We start from the raw sequence: 20,180 nt of genomic DNA, 5'->3' as shown, positions 1-20,180 counted from the left end.
GCATTTTCAATAAAGTTCCATAAGATAGATTGCAATGGAGCAGGAGTGAAAATGAGGTCAGAGAGAAGAGCAATGCAAAGTACTGGTCTATTCGTCCAACAAACCTATATCTGAAGGGAAAGAGAAGTAGAGAGCATCTCCTTTGGGTTTTTTATATGGTTTATTGAAGAGATGGGCATGCTTAAACATCAAGGAGAAAGAGCTAGTAGAAAGGGATCGTGGAGTGAGTCTGCATTAATGAGAGAGAACATTCACATCTATAAACTGAAATGGTTTAATCTGGGCCTCTTGTTGTGGTATAGGGTGAACGGTCCTCACAACCAGAGCCCATCAGCAGAGCTCTCTGACTGTTCTGTGGCTGTAGAAGCAGGCAGGTAAGAGCCTATTTTTTAAAGAAAATTAGATAAGTATTTCTTCCCTGATTTTTCAAAATTATGAACATTGGTCATATTAGGAAAATACTGATGAAGAATCCAAATGAGACAATACCAAAAAGTCAAAATGACTCAGAGGTTAAGTCAAGATGAGGGCTCCTGTCTGCAGGCCAGAGGCTTACAGTAGAATGGGGTGTGAGTATTGAGGGGACACGCCAGCAAATGGCAGGTGCTGTGGTGCTTTATACCCAGCACTGGGTACTTTATACCAAGTTGGCAGTTTGACTCAATTCTAAAGTCTAATCTCTGGAAGACCCAATAGAAGTTTTTTGACTGATTTGCTATCCTTGTTTCTGACAAAGCTATGTGCCCTCAGTATACTTTTGTTTGGGAAAAGTTTGTTTGTTTGTTCTAAGGTATCCTGGCTGAACCTTTATCAGCTCTCTCATTTTCATGGCAACCTGAATGGGCTCCCTGTCCATCCCCTCACCTCAGTGCCACCCGCCCAGCCTGTCCCTGATCCCAGAGACCTGAGTCTGCTTAGGGCAAGGAGACATGGTCCAGTGAAGGATAGCAATGTTAGCTAAAGAATAGTGGGTTGGTCTTATGCTTATCCAGCTGTGACACTGCCCTTTCATCCCCCAAGTCCCAAAGCCCAGTTATCTGTCTCAGCATGACATGGGACTAAGGAAACATGACAGGGTGTCGCATTTCAAGCTTTCCTACCATGTATCCCTCCAACAGGTAAAGGAGTCTAAGTGTAAAATCTACAGCAACTCTTGTTAAACTTCCCTGCACGCTCTAGCATATCTGACTCCCAGGGTTCTCTCTCATTTCTTTACTGAAATCGTCTCTCATCCCCAATGACCCCATGGTTTTTATTTTACTCTAATTACTTTTTCCTCAAGAACTCACCCGAGAGGCTTTTATCCTTTCTCTTGACAGAGCAGTAAGAGGGAAGAAATTAAGGCAATAATGGAGGATAAGTAGCTGTGAACCCCACAGCTTAGTAATTTGATACTAACATATTGGAAATAAATAAACCTTTTATCTGTCATCTTTCCTTTCAAAATACAGTGAACACCCAAAGAAAAAATGCTGGTGAGAGAAGGCAGCCACTCCAAATAATGCTTGTATTCTTGTGCCTGATGCACTCCCAAGGGAGTATTCAGAGCTCCATGCAGTTCCTCACCTTCTCACTCTCTCCCCAGCTCAAGGAAGCATATGGATGTATAAGTGAACTTAGCGGTATTATAAATACAACCCTCAATCCAATAGATTGTAAGAAATAACTTGCAAAATTATCTTATTAATATAGGCAGTCATTATTCCATAAAGAGGAATCTCAAACTACTTTCACTTTCCTTCATTCTACGATGATGCCTTATAAACTTTCATAGAAAATGTTTGTAACTATCAGACGGTGCACAGCCCCCAGGAGAAAAGGCTCAGCTTGAAGCCAAGGCTACATGGAGAACAGCCTCAGGAGCAGAGCCTGGCTGTGGCCTTTGAAACAACTCTTTTCTCTCTCCCCTGCCCTCAGAATCAATCTTGTAACTCCTCTCAACCCCAAGTCAAGCATACTCCCATGGAGTCCAGGGTTACATCTCAGTCCTGGTAGTTTAAGTGGATTGATGACTATATGGGTGTCCCTTCACCAAGCCCTACTTCCCACTCCTGCTCACATTACCTAAACAATCATTCTCCAACTCTTTAACTATACTCCTGACCCTCCATACACTGCAGCCTACTGGGTGCACTAGGTTGAAGTCACCTGGCTAATTCCCCATTTGGACAGTGCTTCAGCAAAATGGGAGAATAACACTTCCCTCTAGTCCCTGCTCCAGATCCTCACCATGTCACTAAGAATTTTACAAATTATGGGCTCCTTGACAGCATCCACTAAAAGGTGGTATCCAGGGATGGGCAGCAGTTGACCAAGATGGACCATCCATGGTCACCTGCCTCAGAAATCATGTTCTGCCCTGGCCAAGGCACTTAGGAATATTCCTCCCACCCATGGGGCCATAGTTAGGGGTCTTATAATGTTTTAGCTCTTAGGAACTGGAACTGTGACTTTCCATAGTACATATACATCTATTGTTGAACTTTCAAGCACATGACTTCCAGTAGTATTGAGTGAGGAAGGTAGGGAAAAGCTCAAATCAGAATCATAATTAAGAACGTCTGCTTTAGAAAACTACAAGGAAACATTAAAGACTAAATGGTACCACCTCCCTCTGTTCAGGTAATAAAGCACCTGTAATGCTGTCTTTTGAAGGCAACAACTTTCAACAATTTGATATAAATTCTTCCACTCCTTTTGAAAAGATCTTGCCCAGTCTGCCTAAGCTATACATAATTACAGTACTTCTAAATTGTTTGTCTCTACATACCAAGTCATGGACTTGTTTTGTTTGATTTTTCTAAGTAGCACTTCTAATGATGTTTTTCATGACAGAGAAATAACTGGCTGCCAAAACCAGTGTTGTAATCAAATGATAAGCAAAGCTATGTGGAAGACAGAAATTAAATATTTATCAGAACGTATGAAACTTCTAACCATTTGAAAATTTAAATTCTGTTCGCATGAACTGTTAACACAAAATAATGATAATACTAATATTAATATCAATACTAATACTGATACAAACTCTACATTCATAATAACTTACTGCCGTTTGTTAAGAGCCTGCTATGTGTCACTCTTGTACTTGGCACTTTAACCTCTTAAATCATTTAATCCTCAGTCTTATTAGCTCCATCCTTCAGATAAGGAAATGGAAACTCAAAGAGAATCTTCCCAAGGGCACACAGCAAGTGATTAGTACATCAGGAATTTGAGTAAGGCCCACCGTCTGCAAAACCCTTATGCTTTCCACTACACAGATACAATCACACAAAATGACAAGATTTTTCCCAAACAGCACTATTTCTGAATGATTATAGGAAAAGAGACTACAGTTTTACATTTCCACATTGATTTTCTCTGGACTAATCAGATTTCATATATGGAGTATATTAAAGTCCCCAGAAGAATTTGTAGTGAGGCACAGCTTGTCATTTTATGTCCCACTAAGCAAACACGAGAACATAGAGTACATGTCCTCATTCATGGGAAGAAGTAGCAAACACATAGTCCGTCCAGCCTCCCCAACATCCTCCTGCAATGCTCAGACACTTGAAGGAAGAAAGGAACAAGTATAACGAAGCAGAGAAATGAGGAAATCGTGACAACGTAGTTCCAGAATTACATCCTCAGGTATTTATGTAGGGAAGTTTTCCAGTCTTGGCAAATACACGCGTTGCTTCTTTTCCTCATTAACAGCAGACATGACTCACCACGGCGCTCTTTCCCGCGGAGCCCGATGCTGCCTCCGTATTCTTTTCAAGACCGCATTTTGTCAACCACTGCCAATGAATTGTAGTTAACATGCCGTACGAAATCTGTTTCTGTTCCTGGATTATTTCCTCACAAAAATAGGCTTTCCTCGAGGCTTAGTGAACTATTACTCTGGCTCTAGGGACCAAGTGCTGGGTACTCTACTCAAAATGATGGGAGATTATTTTAAACAGTATTACTCCTACTTTGCATCTAAATATTCAGACACATCTATAATTTTAAAATTTGCATTACATTTCATTTCATTCCTTCATACTTTCCACCAGTTAACAGCCTTATTATAAGAACTAAGTAATCATATCAATTTTTTAAAAACCTGATGACTTGTTGAAAATAAAAGGCTGACAAAAAAAATAATTCATGCTCCCAGTTTAACATTGTGGAGAGTCAGGTTGTTTCGAACACAGAAATATTTTCCATAAGCATGAAATAGTCACAGAATGTATGGCACGATTCTGTTCATCTGGAAATTTATATAATATTGAGTAAAGTTACACCTTAAATTTTTTAAAGAATAGCAAAATTCTTTCACTAACTTAACTGTGTTCAAGCTGACTATACACCACATTGTTTAGAGGGCAGTGTTTTCTTTTTTATCTGATTAAATAAATTCTTCCTTCAAAAGTTAGGTGGGTAATGTGTGCATTAAGAGATTATTTAATGGATTAACTAAATAGTGTGAAGTGTCATCCCTGAGTCATGATACGAGCAACTTACGTAAGAGCAGTGATACTGAATAAGGTGAATGCACTGTTCTACTTCCAAGTCCCTTAACCCCGCACAACCTCACCCCACCTAAAACTGCCTCTTCCTCCTCTCTGAAACCTATAAAGACAGAGATAAGCAAACCATTTTGCAATACGAGGAATAAGTTAAATAAACCGCACATTCCTTAATAGACTGACAATTACATCAATAAGCACTTGCACTTCCATTTAATAGAATTAAGTAAAAATAGATCATTCATTATGAGTCTGCCATTATGTCATGGACCAAACTTTTCCATAGAGAATATTCAAATCTAAGTCATCACTTACTGAATGAATTCCTGTAATGCTTTCAGCATTGTGCCAAGGCCTACAGAAAATAGGAAGATACATGAGATATGGTTCCTGCCATCAGGGAGCTTTACCTTTCTCTTTTGAAAAAAATTCTTGTCTTGTGGATTTTTCCCAAGGAAATAATTCAACCAAAACAAAAAGCTACCTGCTCTAAGGTTGCATAATCATCTATGATAAAAGAATGTTGCTAGCAATCTAAGAATCTAGTCTGGGGGAATTAACAAAGTTTAAGCATCAATATATGCAATGTTATACACACATCTGCATAGTAGTTATGAAGACTGCTGAAACATGGAAAATATTTATAAATATGTGAAATAAAGGCAATTTAAAATAGGATGGACCCTATCTCTCCAGATTTCGTATGGCATTTCGTATGCTAACCATATATGAATAGAAGAGCTAGGAAAAATGTGCTAGTAGTAAGGGGAGAAAGCCTTTAAGCATGTAATGGTTTCATGTTAAAACAGTATCTTCCCTTGCAATAGTGTTTCTCAAAGTATAACCTTACATAAATCATTTTAATAGATCTCTTACTATTGTATTTACATGATTAATATAAAACATGGAAAACTTTTGAGGATAAAAATCTCCTTGCTTTCTAATGAAAGTTTTGATACCTATTAATAACCTATCTGAGAACTTTCTAAATTAAAAGACTAGTGTTACTGTGAACTCAGAGGTCGCATTAAAATAAAAATTTCTCAGCTCTACCAATGCTATTCATTTTTTACACATTTAGATATATTGGGAGTACATATATATTGTACCTTCCACTGAGTCATTACCTATCCAGCTATACTCCAGCCTTTTCTCTAATCTAAACTCACCATAACTTATACTTTAAAAATTTCCTAGTTCTACCTCTTCCACATTTTTCTGAGGAAAGTAATAGACCCTTGATCTTCTGTTCTATAATATGTACTTTTTAAAATGTGAGCTGCAGGTTTTGCTGTAAAGATATTTCTCAAGTGGGCAGCTCCCACTAATCACCAAATAGCAGAAATTTCTACATGTTCAGAAAATAGAAGACTGAATATATCATTGTAGGCAGTTGATAAGAAAGGGCATTTATTGTTTATTGGGTAACATTTCAGCAAATTCATGTGAGGACAATGGTACCCAGCCCTCAAAGCCAGAAAATAATGACATTTTTCAACTTTGTTATAAGGTGAAAGAAAAGTTATTGCACAGAGGCTGTGAACAACGAGGGGACCCTGACCTTACTAAATCAACTGCCAAGGCAGTCATATAAAGGCCAAAGAGTAACCAGGTTACTAAACATGTGTGCAGAGAAAGGGAATTATAGTATTGAAACATTCTGGGAGCAAATAGTGAATGCTTTTCAACAGAGAAATAGGCCGTTTAATTCATTTAGTATACAGAATGTCCTTCCATGATTTTTCTAAACTAAGGACATAAAATAATCAGATTACATTTCCACTCACCAATTACATGCAATTGTGAAAGCTCAAGAGTTATTCCAGAGCTATCTCAGGAGAGAGAAGTGCAATCATCTGACTACGTGTGTGTATCAAGAATGGAATAGGAATATGAAGGGGAAGTCACTTAAATACATTATTTTAATTTTGTTCAATTTAAACAAACTTTTTTAAGAAGTAACTAAAAGACACTGGAGCCACATTATTTTATTTTAACAAAATGACATTCAGTTGTCTAACATGTGTGGCTTTACTTATGTTAATAAGCTACAAGGGTGCTTTGGCCATTTTTATATTTAAACATAATCAATAGACCTATTACAGCAGCATTTTCTAAAGTAAGTTCCATAGGAACTGGTCAGATAGTTCAGTAAAATAATTCAGAAGCTATTCTTGATCCTCTTATATAGTCACACTGCATTGTACAATAGTGAAGACTCTGAGAAATCATAGTTAAAAACCCTGTTTAACTCTATTTACCATGGAGAACTTTATTATTTTGTATTTTACATGAATTTTTATTTATTTGGTAACACTTACTAATATAAATACCCCTAGGAAACAAATAAATATAACAATTATTGAAGTATTTTTTGGTAAATGCTGTGATCACTTTCAAACTTTGGACATGACTAATCTTTGTTTAGGGTCAAATCAGGAGTCACTCTGATATTCGTTAAAATTAAACAGCCCACAATCAAAAAGCATTGCAATTTATAATACAGGAGAAGAGAATGTGGCTTAACAGCCTCCCAAATCAGAAATGTGGTAACAGAATTGAATAATAATAGAGAGGACACAAGTCACTGTTAATGGTCATCAGACTCAGTATGGACTGCAGTGTAGTCACCAGATATGCACACTTTACTTATGCAAATTTCAATTATATACGAAGTGCAAAACCCCCTGGATTTCCCTGTCATCTCTCCCTACCCCCATACCCACATGAAACTAGAACCCAGTTTCGGAAAAGGGAAGTCAATGTGGCAGTAAAAGAAAAAACAAATAAATGAATTCCTGGCCTTCAGTAGGGACCCTGGCCTGAACAGTTCCAATAGGCACGTTCTAGAGTCTTCAGGAGTCCTATAGTGAACGACTTGTATGGCCATGCAGAAAGTCTCTGGGTTTTGTGTTCCTAAAGACCCAGGTCGTGGTGATTTAAGGATAATTTAAAGGATTTTTAAGGGTAATTTTGATCATTAGAGATTTTCAATCGTCACTTTTTGCACTGACCTTAGAACCTAACTCCCATTCTCATATATTTTGATGGAACAATACCAAGGTTATATAGCATGCATATGCCATTCTGCTTCACAATGGGGGGATTCTTATTTTATGTGGTTCAATCACATGTCTCACATATTATCAGTTTCTTGTTAAACCTGAAATAGTTCAATTATAAATGATAAAACTATTATGAAATATCCCAAATATGAATGTCATAAACAATGGATCTAGTTAAGTTTCTATGGATTGTTTCATTCTTTAACTCTATGAAAAATCAGAAGCAAAGTAAATGAAAATTGATTTAACCCTCAATATTCTAATGAAAATAATTTTGTGGTTCACATCTAATGGGGAAGTTTTGCATTACTTAGAAAATACTGTTTTGAGTCAAACACCAAATATAAAAAAAAAATGTTACTGGTTTACTATACTATTAAATGTAAACTTTAGATCTAATAACTTTTTTAATGATATATTTATTACCCTAAAGGGCTAATAACACACTTACACTTATAAAGTGTAAAAAACACTTTATATGAAGGTATATAAAAGCACTTTTAATACCAATTATTTTTTAAAACCATACAAAACATTTTCAACATTAATTTTCATGCATTTCTGTAAGGAGAATAACATAGTTTATTGCCAGAAGAACTTAAATAAATAATTCTGAGTTACTTTTCTATAATTTCTAAAATTAATTCAATTTTTATCCTGTCTGTAGCTTATATAAAACTATTTTGTGTATAATTATATATAATATATGTATATATATATATTTATGTGTGTAGACACACTCATCTGCTAACCTTCCCAAAATAATATGTTTATATTATTTTTATATTAAAACTACAAAAATACCCCAAATGGAATTCCCTTTGTGTAAGATTTTAGGAACAAAAATACAGATTTCTGCATCACTTACTTTAAGACCCATTGGCACTGGATTCCCTTTTCTTGTTAACACAGTTTTGCACTGGTTTTGCTTTGTTTGGTAACTTGTTAATATTACGCTTTGGGCTATATGAACCCGTGCTTGAATGTATGTAAATCTTATCCATTCAGCTGAGCTCTGTGGCAGCAGAAATTACTTTTTAATAAAAAATTTCTATTGAATGTTTGAGAACAAATAAATGGAAGCTTGATCAATGAATTCACCGTATGAAAGAGAAAGGACTCTCATAGCAAATGTGAAAAAGGCAAAAAGCGTGGATTCAGTGGTAGGTAGGTCAGGAAGTATAAGAGTGAATAGCCTATTTGCCCTCCTTTGGATATAAGAAGAGGGCTGTTTCTCAAGTTTTAAAACATAGTTTTATGCAAGGGAAAAAAGTAAAGAGAAGTTAGCAAGATATGGGTTTTCTTAAGATATGTCAAGAATGAGACCCAGTAGTGACAAAGAGCAGAAAAAGACAAAAGAAACTGGCAAACATAACTGACCAGATAAAAAAGGCTGATTAGACTACTATGGAAAAGTAGGTATTTTTTTAAATGGAGGATTAAAAACATTAGAAGTAAGAAAATTGTAAAAGGAAGAAAAGAAATCTGGGTATTTTTTACTTTGTCTGGTTTTAAATGGTCTCGAAGGGTTGTTTTTGTTTTTCCTTGTAGAATGCCAGAGTCCCCAGGGGAGGTTCCTGAGTATCCTTTGTTTGTCACAGTCGGTGACTGGCTGGATTCCATAAAGATGGGACAGTATACGAATAACTTTATGGCAGCAGGGTTTACAACTTTTGACCTGATTTCAAGAATGAGCATCGAGTAAGTGGTACCAGGTTTATTAATGTATTTTTATTACTACTGTATCTCAGGAAATTGTGAAGTCAAATACTATATTAAGCGTACCACGGTTAAACTACCTTTCCTAAAGCTAGAATGGCATTCCCACATCTTTCTTCACCATTTCTATCATCCTAGTGGAAATTGGACATTACACCACTAACTATTTTCCTTTAAAAGACTATAGTTAACTCAAATAGCTATTTTAAAAAAATTTAATGGTTTCTAAAATGCATATTACTCTGGTTCACATCTTAGATTTTATGTCAACAGTTTTACCTTGGTTTGCTATTTATGACCCACTACACTAATCTTGCACAATCAATTCCTGTAAACGTTCATCAAAATAATTATTGTAGTAATCCAATATTATCACATCATTTTAGAGATCCTTCTCCATATTGTAACAGTCAGGCATTTTTCCACTGTCTCAAAGATTTTCCTTTGCTTGGGTGCAATAAAAATGCTCAACATCTGCGTAAAAGATAGATACTAAAACTGGTAGGATGAGTTGTATGAAATTGCTGTTGTTCTAAATTAGTAATGTCAGTTTCATATGATTCAACATTATACAATGGTATTTTTTCAGATTATTGAAAGACTGAGAATTTAAATGGAGACCTTATATTATATCTTCTATCCTACATACTGTTTTGCTAATCCATGGTAAATGTATATAATTACTAAATTATAACCTTTAGGCCATGAAATGTCTAATCATTACATTGGTGACTGAATTTGAAATTTTTCTTTGTATCCTTAAATTTGAGGTTGATTTGATGTATTCTCTGACACCAAGAATAAAAGAGTAACTAACTCTTGATGTTCATTTATATCTATGCTTAAAACCTCATTTTAGCTGCTATACAACATTGGCAAATTCAAAAGCAAATCTGACATTTGCTATATTTAGATTTTCATTTCCTCTCTTTCATACTTATCAAATCTAAATGTTCATATTCTCTCTCTCTCTCCCCCCTTCTTTCTCTCTCCCCCTCACACAGTGATATTAGAAGAATTGGAGTCATACTCATTGGACACCAGAGACGGATAGTCAGCAGTATACAGACTTTACGTTTACATATGATGCACATACAGGAGAAAGGATTTCATGTATGAAAGTATTACAAGAACCAGTGTTTTGTGCCTCAGCATTTCTAAAAAGAATGATATCCTCTCTCCACTACCCTCTCTTCTGATTCTCCCACCACTTCATAAACTGCAGTCTCCTGTGCAGACTGCGGGCACATGCCTTTTGTTTATGCTTCCAACCTGGATTTTAAAATCATGCTTCATAGCTCCTTTCTGGATAACCTGCAAATAAAACCCTGGCCCACTGCAGATTATCACTCCGCAATGGTAAATAACTCAGCATGGATGTGTAACTTTGTATTACAGTACTTAGGAAGTGTTCACTGACTTAACCCAAAGAAATTTATCCAGGTCCAGCTTCACTGATGATGTATTTAGAGTTTGATGGCAGATGAAAAGGAAAATGGTCAATCTTTCATGTTTTGTGATGGGGTAGCTTCCAAATTGACATGAATATTTATTTTTTAGAGAATTATACTCAACTCAATGGGTTGTATTCTTTATCTTTAAAAAGTTTAATTGTTGATGCCTGATATTAGAATTATTTACAGAAATAACCAATGATTTCATGTAGTGAATTCTTGCCAGGGGTGACTGTGGTGAGAAGAGAGTTACCAGAGAAGAAGAGGAAGAAACGTTTGCGGCTTTTAAGTTTCCTATGGTTGGGTTTGTTTATTTTTTAATTAACTTTATAGTTTCCTACATACTTCATAGCAGATTGCCACCTGCTTTCCCCTCTAAATTTTTACTGACGATAGTATATTTGTCTACTGCCTTATGAAGATGACCCCTGAAAATACCAAGAGTGAGCCCATTGCTCTAAAGGCTTTCATGGAGTGAAGCACGGGATAAAATTATGGCTATTCCCTTGGTTTATCTTCACAAGTTGCAAAATTAATTATCAAAGCACTGAGAAAATTAGTTTATCTAAGTAGAATTGATTTGAATAAAAGATCTAAGAATCTAGCCTTAGATTTCAATGTAAAAAGGTTAATTAACTTGAACAATTTTATGATAGCTATATGGTAGCCCAAAGAAATAAACACATCTAGATGACTGATATTTGTGTACTTTACAAGTTAAAGAAATTTTTATGTTCTGTTCATAAAAATAAGTTACATAAACATAATGAGCTGTTTTCCAAATCTTCCAAGGGACAAGTATGCCATTGCATTCTCCAAAGAGGATATAAAAGATCTAACACAGGAGCATATATAACTTGTGTATCAACCTGGGTCCATAATATAGTGACATAAAAATGTGAACACAGTTAAAGCATGGTGTTGTCATAATCTTTCCAGAGGCTGAAAAAAAAAGGCAAATATATTTTTCCGTGAATTAAGCTAAGTAAGCTTAACAGAAGTTTATGCTTTCTTACAAGCCCATTCAATTATAAAATCAGTTGTTCCACATGAAACAAAAAAAATGACTACTGTTCTAACTGGACGAGTAGGGAGACTGTGTTAAGAGAAAAAAAGAGCAGGTTGTCTAAAGATGCCTATTTAATAAACCGGTTTTTATTTGATCTAAGAGATAAAAGTGCCCTACCCACATTCTCAAATACCTACCAAAATTGCATTATTTGGTAATAATAGCTTTCTTGCTATTAAAGGAGCTTCACTTTTTCTTTTTTTCTTATTTTAAGATTTGTTGATTGTCCCATTAGACAAGAACTGTCCACATATTTTTTGTTGTTGATTTATCTCCTGAATTTCTGCCAGCACAGCTTATTTTTTCTCATTCCGAAAAAGAACATCTATGGAGATAGAAGAAAGAGTCTTTAGAGTATTCCTTAAAATATACTAAAAATGGAAAATCCATTATTTTTTAAGTAAGTGTGTCAGAAATAGCTAGCAACATTTTCCAGCCATCACCTGCATGGCCATGCATCACTCCTACACTATCTGCAGTTTGCTTGATACATTTACAAAAATCTGAATACATTTAGAGGAAATACAAATTTTCCATATTTACCTGTCCTCAAATATATGTTAAATAAGAACTAATGTAAAACAGATTAAATTTATTAATCATATAGATTTATTTTTATAATACAACAAAAAAGGTATTTAGAAAAATAAGGAATAGAATAATTATGGTCTTCCATAGGACTCTGTCAGCAACATCTGTATACTTTGAAGAAATCAATTCTATAAGGTATTTAAACTTATATGGGATGGGCATTCAGTGCTTACAAGATTAAAGTTCTCTGTTAAGAATTTTTTTCTTAAAAAGTCCAACAATCCTTTTCTATATCTGGTTAATTGTACTTCTTTTTTTCTTCCCTAACATATTTCTCTAGTATTATAAAGCTGCCTTTCGCTTTGTCGCTTACCACAAAGCCTCTTTAAGATTTCTTTAAAATTATATTTATCCTAAGCATGATAACCTTACGTGTAGGTTTGAACCTCATCATGGTCAGAGCAAGGTTGAAATATGTGTACAAGATTAAACAGAAACATTACAAAATAAGGATATCTATTTCTCTACTGCTTACCAATCACAGACCCTCTGATCCCAAGGGTATTAAAATATCCAGTAATATTAACAGTTAAATTGCCAAAATCATTTGGAAATTTTACATGAAATACTTTGAGATTTACTAGTGCACATATTCATTAATTAAAACTTTAATAATCATACATAAGAATTTATAGAAAGAAAGTAACTTCTATAAATCACAGCCGTCAGGAATAATCTTTGATAACTAAAATATGCATATTCATTCATGTACCTGCATTATTTTAAGTGTCCTAATCTATACTACTGAGGGGCTTTTGGATTTTGAAAATCAGACAGTTGAAGAAACCATTTTCATTTTATTTTCTGGGTGGTCGTTTCCAGCCTATAGTCAACTCATTATCTCATAGTATAAGCCAGATTTGGGAAAAATGTAAAAACAATGCACAATCAAAAGAGATTAGGTATGTAAATCATAGAAAAGCAATCAGAAACTGAAAAGCTCTTGGCTTAAGAAGAATAATAAATACAGCACTTTTGCACTGAGTTGTCTTATAACTGTTGATAAATAAATTATGCATGTTGTAATAAAAAAAGATTTATCTTATTTAACACTGTATTACTCTTTAAAATCTATCCAATTATCACCTGAATAAAACCTTCCAGCTACAGGTTGAAGGCCTATCTCAGTCCATGAATGCAAAACAAACTGGAATCCAATCCTTGAACAGCAAAGTCTTTACAGATCTTCTAAACTAAAGAAATGGAGAAAAATGAATTATATTATCTATCTCCCAACCTCTTCCTAAAAAATCCATTTTTATAACTTTCCTTACCAAGTTCTATTCTGTAAGGCAGTTAAGTCTCTTACCTCAAAATTTTCATCAGTACTATGTCTTTTTCTATTCCTTTGTTAAATTTTCTAATATTTCCCTTCTCAGCCCCGTTTTTCTCTCTACTCCACCATCTCATCTCTTTTCCTTTCTTAGCTTCTACCATCCCACTATTTATCTCTATCAGCAAAAGAAAGGTAGTGCAGCAAATCTAAAAAGATCTTGCAGATTTCCTTATGAGAGGCTGAGGGTGGAGGCAAGAAATGTTGCAAAAGTCATTCCTTTAATACTTTGGGTCCTGCCACATAAATGAGAGCATTTGCATTCACAGAAGGTATAAGTTCTGGCTTGCATTACCTGGAAGTTAAGTGCTTTGGAAAGTAATTTCAAAATGGATGATGATGGTAATCCTTTTATGTAGCCTTAGCTAAGGAAATTTACTATTGAAAGAAATTTGTATTTTAAGAATCAAAAACTGTTATTTTAAGTTTAATATAAAAAATTGTATTTTAAGAATCAACTCACAGGTGGTGTACATCTCTCTATAACAAGGAGATTAGAAGCAGATGTATCACATCCTTTAATATGATCACCTTAATTTTTCTGAGCTCAAATTCGGCTACGTAAATTCCACTATGTAGAAGAGACTCATGTTACTCAATGTTCAATCCAAAAATATTTTAATCTTTTTATATTAAGACTCCAAAGGTAGGGGAGTAAACCAGGTAAAATTGATGATACTCTTCCATTACGACAGCAAGCACTGAAGCCACCTACATTTGGTTTCTATGATCAACACTTTCAACAAATTTTCAATCTTTATAATGCTCAATAAAGTCAGTGTAAACTTCATTTGGTTCAATTTAACAAATATCTATGAGGTATCACCTATGCATAAATTTTACGGCAAACATGACTTTGGCTGTACTATCCTTACCTACTCTTAAGCTTCAAAGTTAGAGTTTATTTGCAATTTTTGCTGTGATTGCCATGTTGCTTAGTAACATTGCATTGTCACTCTAACAAAAACACATTTAGTAAATAAAAGCTTGTCCAGTGTGGACTGGATTTGCAATCCCTATGGAAAGAAGTATTTTGGACGTCAGAGTCTCACAGCATGCTCCACACCTCCTCTGGCAGAGGGTTGCATACTCACTGGATTCTCTAAACGATCTCCCTTGTTAACAGTTGAGTCACAGATTTTTACTGCCCAGTGGCACACTTTCTACTTCATGAGTAGACTCACTACCTCAAAGGGGCCTCCAATTAGAAAATATCAGCCATTTTCAAAACAATTCTGGAGTAATCTCTTGCCCAAGCCAATTCACTGTTCTTAGTTAATGTAATAGTAAGTATGAATCTCCAGTGGTTCATAAAATTCTTTCAAACATGATATATTCAACAGGAAAAATAGATGATTACTAGGTAAAATAAAGGAAAGGAAAAATTTTATTTTGCAGAAATACCTCTTCTTTCTCTTACTGTTCCCTTAGAAAGAACAAGTATTAGGCAGGTATTTCAAACATTCCTTAGGACAAAAAGGTATTTTTTATGATATTAAGGAGATATGACATGATACACATGTCTTTGAAAAAAGGTCAGAAGATCTAGAAGCAGATAAGATACAGGTCATCCAAATTTAGTTTTATCTAAGCATCTTTCTTCTGACCAATAATTAGATTTGAACTTCAAATTAATAATGGATTTCTATAAAATGTACAAAATATTAAGATATTTACATCTTAATTGAAAACCTTCTGCTCTTCTAATTCAAAAGAGATTTTGGTTGGCATTGGCTTTTTTAGAATTTTACAATAGTTCTGAAAGTCTACCTTAACTTATCAGTGTTGATTCACAATTATTGTATACAAAAATGAAACAAAAAGCTAAAAGGAAACTTTTCAGTTACTAAGGGTAGCAAAGCACTAATAAAAGAAAAAACTTAATCTGTTAAAAAGAATCTGGAAAATATAAAGTTTTGTGTATCTCTTGATGAAACCAAGTCATCCCCATTTTATTAAATTGTTGTGATTGGCCATTGAAAGTCAAGTTTCTTTCTGAACAAAACAAAGGAAGATTCTGGTTTGAATTTCCACACTGGTTAATCACAGTACCAAACCTCTATATCATTAAGAGAAGTTTTGATTTGTTTCATTTAAAGGGAAAAATCCTGAAGATGACTCCCTCTAACTTTAAACATACCTATTCATCTTTGAGAATAACAAAGGCGTTAAAGAAAAATTACCAGACAGATGAGGATGAAAGACAGCTCTTTAATGTAAAATGAAGATGTAGCTTCTACTTTTAGAAAATAAAATACAGAATAACAACACAATTTCCTGGGAGTTGTAAATCAGAAAAATTTCAGAATTAGTAAAAAAATAAATATATCTCAAATAAAATTCTGTACTGTAACTTCATTATTTGTAACCTCTGGCTGTTTTTGTCATAAAATAAACTCACTTTGGGTTAATAATAAGTTATCAACTCAAATATAAACCAGAACAACTGAGATACGGCTTTGAAGTGTTCTACAAAACAATGAGGAGGATGAGCCTACCTACTTCAGGATTGATGCTTAGTTAAGCATCACTAACCCTCACTGAAGGGAGAACTGCCTTTATTCCACAATATTACATTATTACAGAGAAAACCCCAAGGACATGAGAACCTTCATTTTTTCATATAGCTAATTCAAATGTCATATTTAGGCATTAAAGATAGATAACCTGTTTTCATGAGTTAAATATGAGCCTAGGAGACAAGCAATATTGATGTGAACATTTCTATACAAGTTTTTCCATATTTACAGTTTATCATCCTTAGGATGGTCTTAATTTGCCTCTGTTCTAAAAAGACCAAATATTACTTACCGTTTTGAAATCATGATAGATGTGGTACATAGTGCTAAATCATAAACAATACACTTCCAAAATTTTTACCTAATTTAAAATGTCCTTTTTTTGCTTTTATAACAAGTTTCTCTTCTACATTTAGTAATTTGTAGAACAAAATGTATGCATTTAGTAATTTGTAGAACAAAAATGTATGCATTTAGATAGAAATTGCCTGTGTTAAATTTTCATTTAAACACATCTTCAATCACTTAGAGAGAAGCCAGAATGTAATTAATTTTATTAGCTCATTTTTCATACAAAGTAGTAACTTTTGCTCTCTTTAGATTTATTCAGTAATATCATTATTAAAGTTGTAATTATGTTTTCTTTGTACATGCTTTATTTATTGTCACTATTATTTTTGTCTTTAAAATAAATTTGCTTCAAATTGTTAGAAGTTCTATGACAAAATCAATGACCACTCATTGGTGAACAGACTTGTAACTGAATAAGCTATTTTTTCTGTCGATGTGATTGATGTGAACACTGTTAAATCTAACTTGTTTGAATATCCATTGGTATTTTATCTATAGCTATTATTGCAATATCTTCAAAAGTATTTTTTAAACAATACCGAATTTCATGGACAATATGGTAATAAACAATGGTTAAGGCTTTTTTAAAATTCTGCACTGCTTGGAAAATAAGGTTTAATGTGTGTAAATGTTTGTCAATGAAGTTTTTAATTTGCTTTAATGTGATGTTTCCTACCATGTCATATATATATATATATATATATATATATATATATATATATATATATATATAAAGAAAATTGTGTTAATATATCTATACTATGCAAAATTTCATCTTCTTACAAATATGGAGTTTTGATATAACTTTAGGTTTTTTAGGCCTCCAAGAGGAAAAAATAAAAATGTGAAATTGGAACATTTTCTTTGGGGGGGGCACAATACCTGAGCAATCTTGACATATATAAGTAAGTAACACTTGATTTCAAAGATTACTATATGTGCTTTATTTCTGAAACATTATTATTTTGTTAATCACACTCTGTCTTGGATTGTGTCACTGAAAATTGTAATAACTACAGGATATAAATGTCTTCTGACATTTTTCACAAACTATACTTCTGTTTAATTTTGTATACAGTGCAAACTTTGTCAGTTTAATTTTGAATTTTAAAGCAATAATTATTAACAATCTGTTTCTTAAAATGTTACTTATGCTATACCTTCTATAATAACCTTATTGTTTAAAACTCAGAGACAGAGCAAAAATGTAGAACACAGAAAGAGACCAAGTCCCATTACAACTGAGGGTAAGACAAAAAGGCGATACAAAGAAGAACATACAAAATGATATGAAAGAGGATTTTGAGTATGTCAAGACTATTAATTACTTCATTTAAAAAAGACTATTAGAAAGAGTAGTTGAAAATTGTCATGTTACTCGTGTTGGTAAATTTGAAACTAAAATGCATTTTGAGGATGAGAATCTCTACTATAAAGAAGTCCACTAATATTTGTTGAAATATATAGTGATATATTTATAAAAATTAGAAAGAATATTTCCAAAATATCAAAAATAGAATTTTTTAAAATTTTATTAATAGACCAGATGATCAAAATTATTAACATTTCCATACTACTAATTCTTTTGATTTCTAAGCATATATGATCAAAGAATTTGCCAAAAGAAATACATTGAATATTGGACAGTTAGAGCACTTTATGCATATGAATGAATCATTCTCATTAATAACTTTTTCTTCTAATATTAAATGTAAAAATATTATATAAAAAGTGCAGATAAAAACAATTGAAAGGGTAGTCTTTTAGAATAAACATGCTTTTATGCAGTTATATATATTCTAAATGTAGTCTTCAATGCTTAAAAAATATGGTACCTACATATTAATTTTATGTTTTATGATCTCTAAATGCTATGTTCTTTCAAGAAGATACTCTTCTCTTTTCAGTTGTTAAGTATTCAAAAAAAAGAACCACTTTATGGTTTATATTTCCATTCAGTCTCATAATGCTTGTAACTTGCTAGTTCTCAAAGAAGTTGGAGCCAAATGCCATAATATAGTGGCTAGAAGTTATTTCTGAAGTTACTCTTCTTTTATCTGATGTTCATCAGATATCTCATAAAGTTGTCTGGAGAAAGCAAACATTTACTTCCTCATGAAAGGAAATTTAAAAAAATCCTCTGTTGGACTTTGTGTATTCAAAATAGTGAACATATATTTTTTTTTGAGAGGGCATCTCTCATATTTATTGATCAAATGGTTGTTAACAACAATAAAATTCAGTATAGGGGAGTCAACGCTCAATGTACAATCATTAATCCATCTGAAGCCTAATTCTCGTCAGTGAACATATATTTTTATAGTTATTTTTCATTGCTTACTGTTCATTCAATTTTTAAAATTTCACCAAATGGGATTCTCCAAACAAAACTAAAACCATTCCATTTTGTATAAACTGCTTATTTTCTTCAGTCTCCAAAAATTCCCTTGAGGAAGCAAATCCTTCCTTTTCCCAGCTTGCAACCTTGATCACTCTACCATTAAATCAGTTATCTACCTACAGTATAAGCCAAAGAGCAACAGTAACAATAAATGAGTTGTCCAGTAAAACTCTGTACACCACTAACAGGTATAACAAATAAAATTAAACAAAATAAAGTCATGTCTGTTTGCTGGTCCAAATTATATAATCCCTAAATTTTGAAATGAGTATTTTAAATATACTTACTTTAAATATTTTTTATTTTAATATATTTATTCATAAGTCCATTAATTCCACTAACTAATGTTTATTGGACACTATCATGTGCCATTGTCCTATTCTAAGCACTGAGGATACAGAATGACCAAGACAATAGCCCCTGTCTCTTACTTGGTAAAGACACAAAGAAGTAGTGATAAATGTTATGCTGATAATTAATAATGTTACATAGCATAACTATGAGTTCTTTACATTAAGTGGTAAGGAAATCTTTTCTGAACATGTGACATTTAAACTGATATCTGAAATGCATGTAGGAACCAGTCATGAGTAGATCTGGGGGAAGAACATTCCAGGCAGAGGGAACAGTTTAATGTGAGGGAGTTTGGAGTATATGAGGGTAGACAGAACCATGTGATTGGTACACAGTAGGTGAGCCAAAGAGAGACATTTACGAGGCTCATGTAATAGTTGAAGCAAAAAAAAAAAAAGGTAGTTTTTGTTAAAGTGGTAGTAGTGACAATGGAGAGGAGTAGATGGTTGGAGATGTTTAAAGATAGGGCTCGCTAATGGGTTGGGTATGAGGGTTAAAGAAGAGATAAAATAAAAGATAAATTCTGCACTTTGGGAATGAGAAACTGAGTCCATAGTTGTGAAGAAGAAGCAAGTTTGGAAGGAAAAATCAAGAGTTTGGTTTTAGGCACATAATGCCTGAGATGCCTGTTAGATACTCAATAACATGTAGTTTTTTGTGAGAGTTCCAAGAAGCAATCAGGGCTAGACATCAACATTTGGAAGTCGTCAGTATATCAATAGTGTTTAAAATTTTGAAATCACCAAGGAAAAGGTGGTACGAGAAGTAGGCCTCAAATGAGGTCCAGGGCATTCCAACATTTAGACATTCCACAAAGAATTAAAA

The 20,180-nt window shown here is 33.6% G+C and overlaps 1 protein-coding gene across 8 annotated transcripts in view; it reads left to right on the top strand.

The window, feature by feature from the left end:
• EPHA6 (EPH receptor A6) overlaps positions 1 to 17,291 on the top strand; it is a 953,598-nt gene extending 936,307 nt beyond the window's left edge. For 7 of the 8 annotated variants that reach the window (XM_037001712.2, XM_073231795.1, XM_073231790.1 and 4 more), the window contains 3 exons: positions 303 to 374; positions 9,116 to 9,265; positions 10,288 to 17,290. In XM_037001712.2, coding sequence (XP_036857607.1) covers positions 303 to 374; positions 9,116 to 9,265; positions 10,288 to 10,402 — 337 coding nt within the window. In that variant the 3' untranslated portion in view covers positions 10,403 to 17,290. Of the gene's footprint in view, positions 1 to 302; positions 375 to 9,115; positions 9,266 to 10,287 lie in introns of all 8 variants that reach the window. The other variant, XM_073231794.1, reaches the window with a different exon arrangement.
• Positions 17,292 to 20,180: the final 2,889 nt, after the last annotated feature.

Source organism: Manis javanica, chromosome 3, assembly GCF_040802235.1.
Source record: "Manis javanica isolate MJ-LG chromosome 3, MJ_LKY, whole genome shotgun sequence".
Lineage (NCBI taxonomy): Eukaryota > Metazoa > Chordata > Mammalia > Pholidota > Manidae > Manis > Manis javanica.
This window is presented reverse-complemented; position numbering and strand designations above follow the sequence as displayed.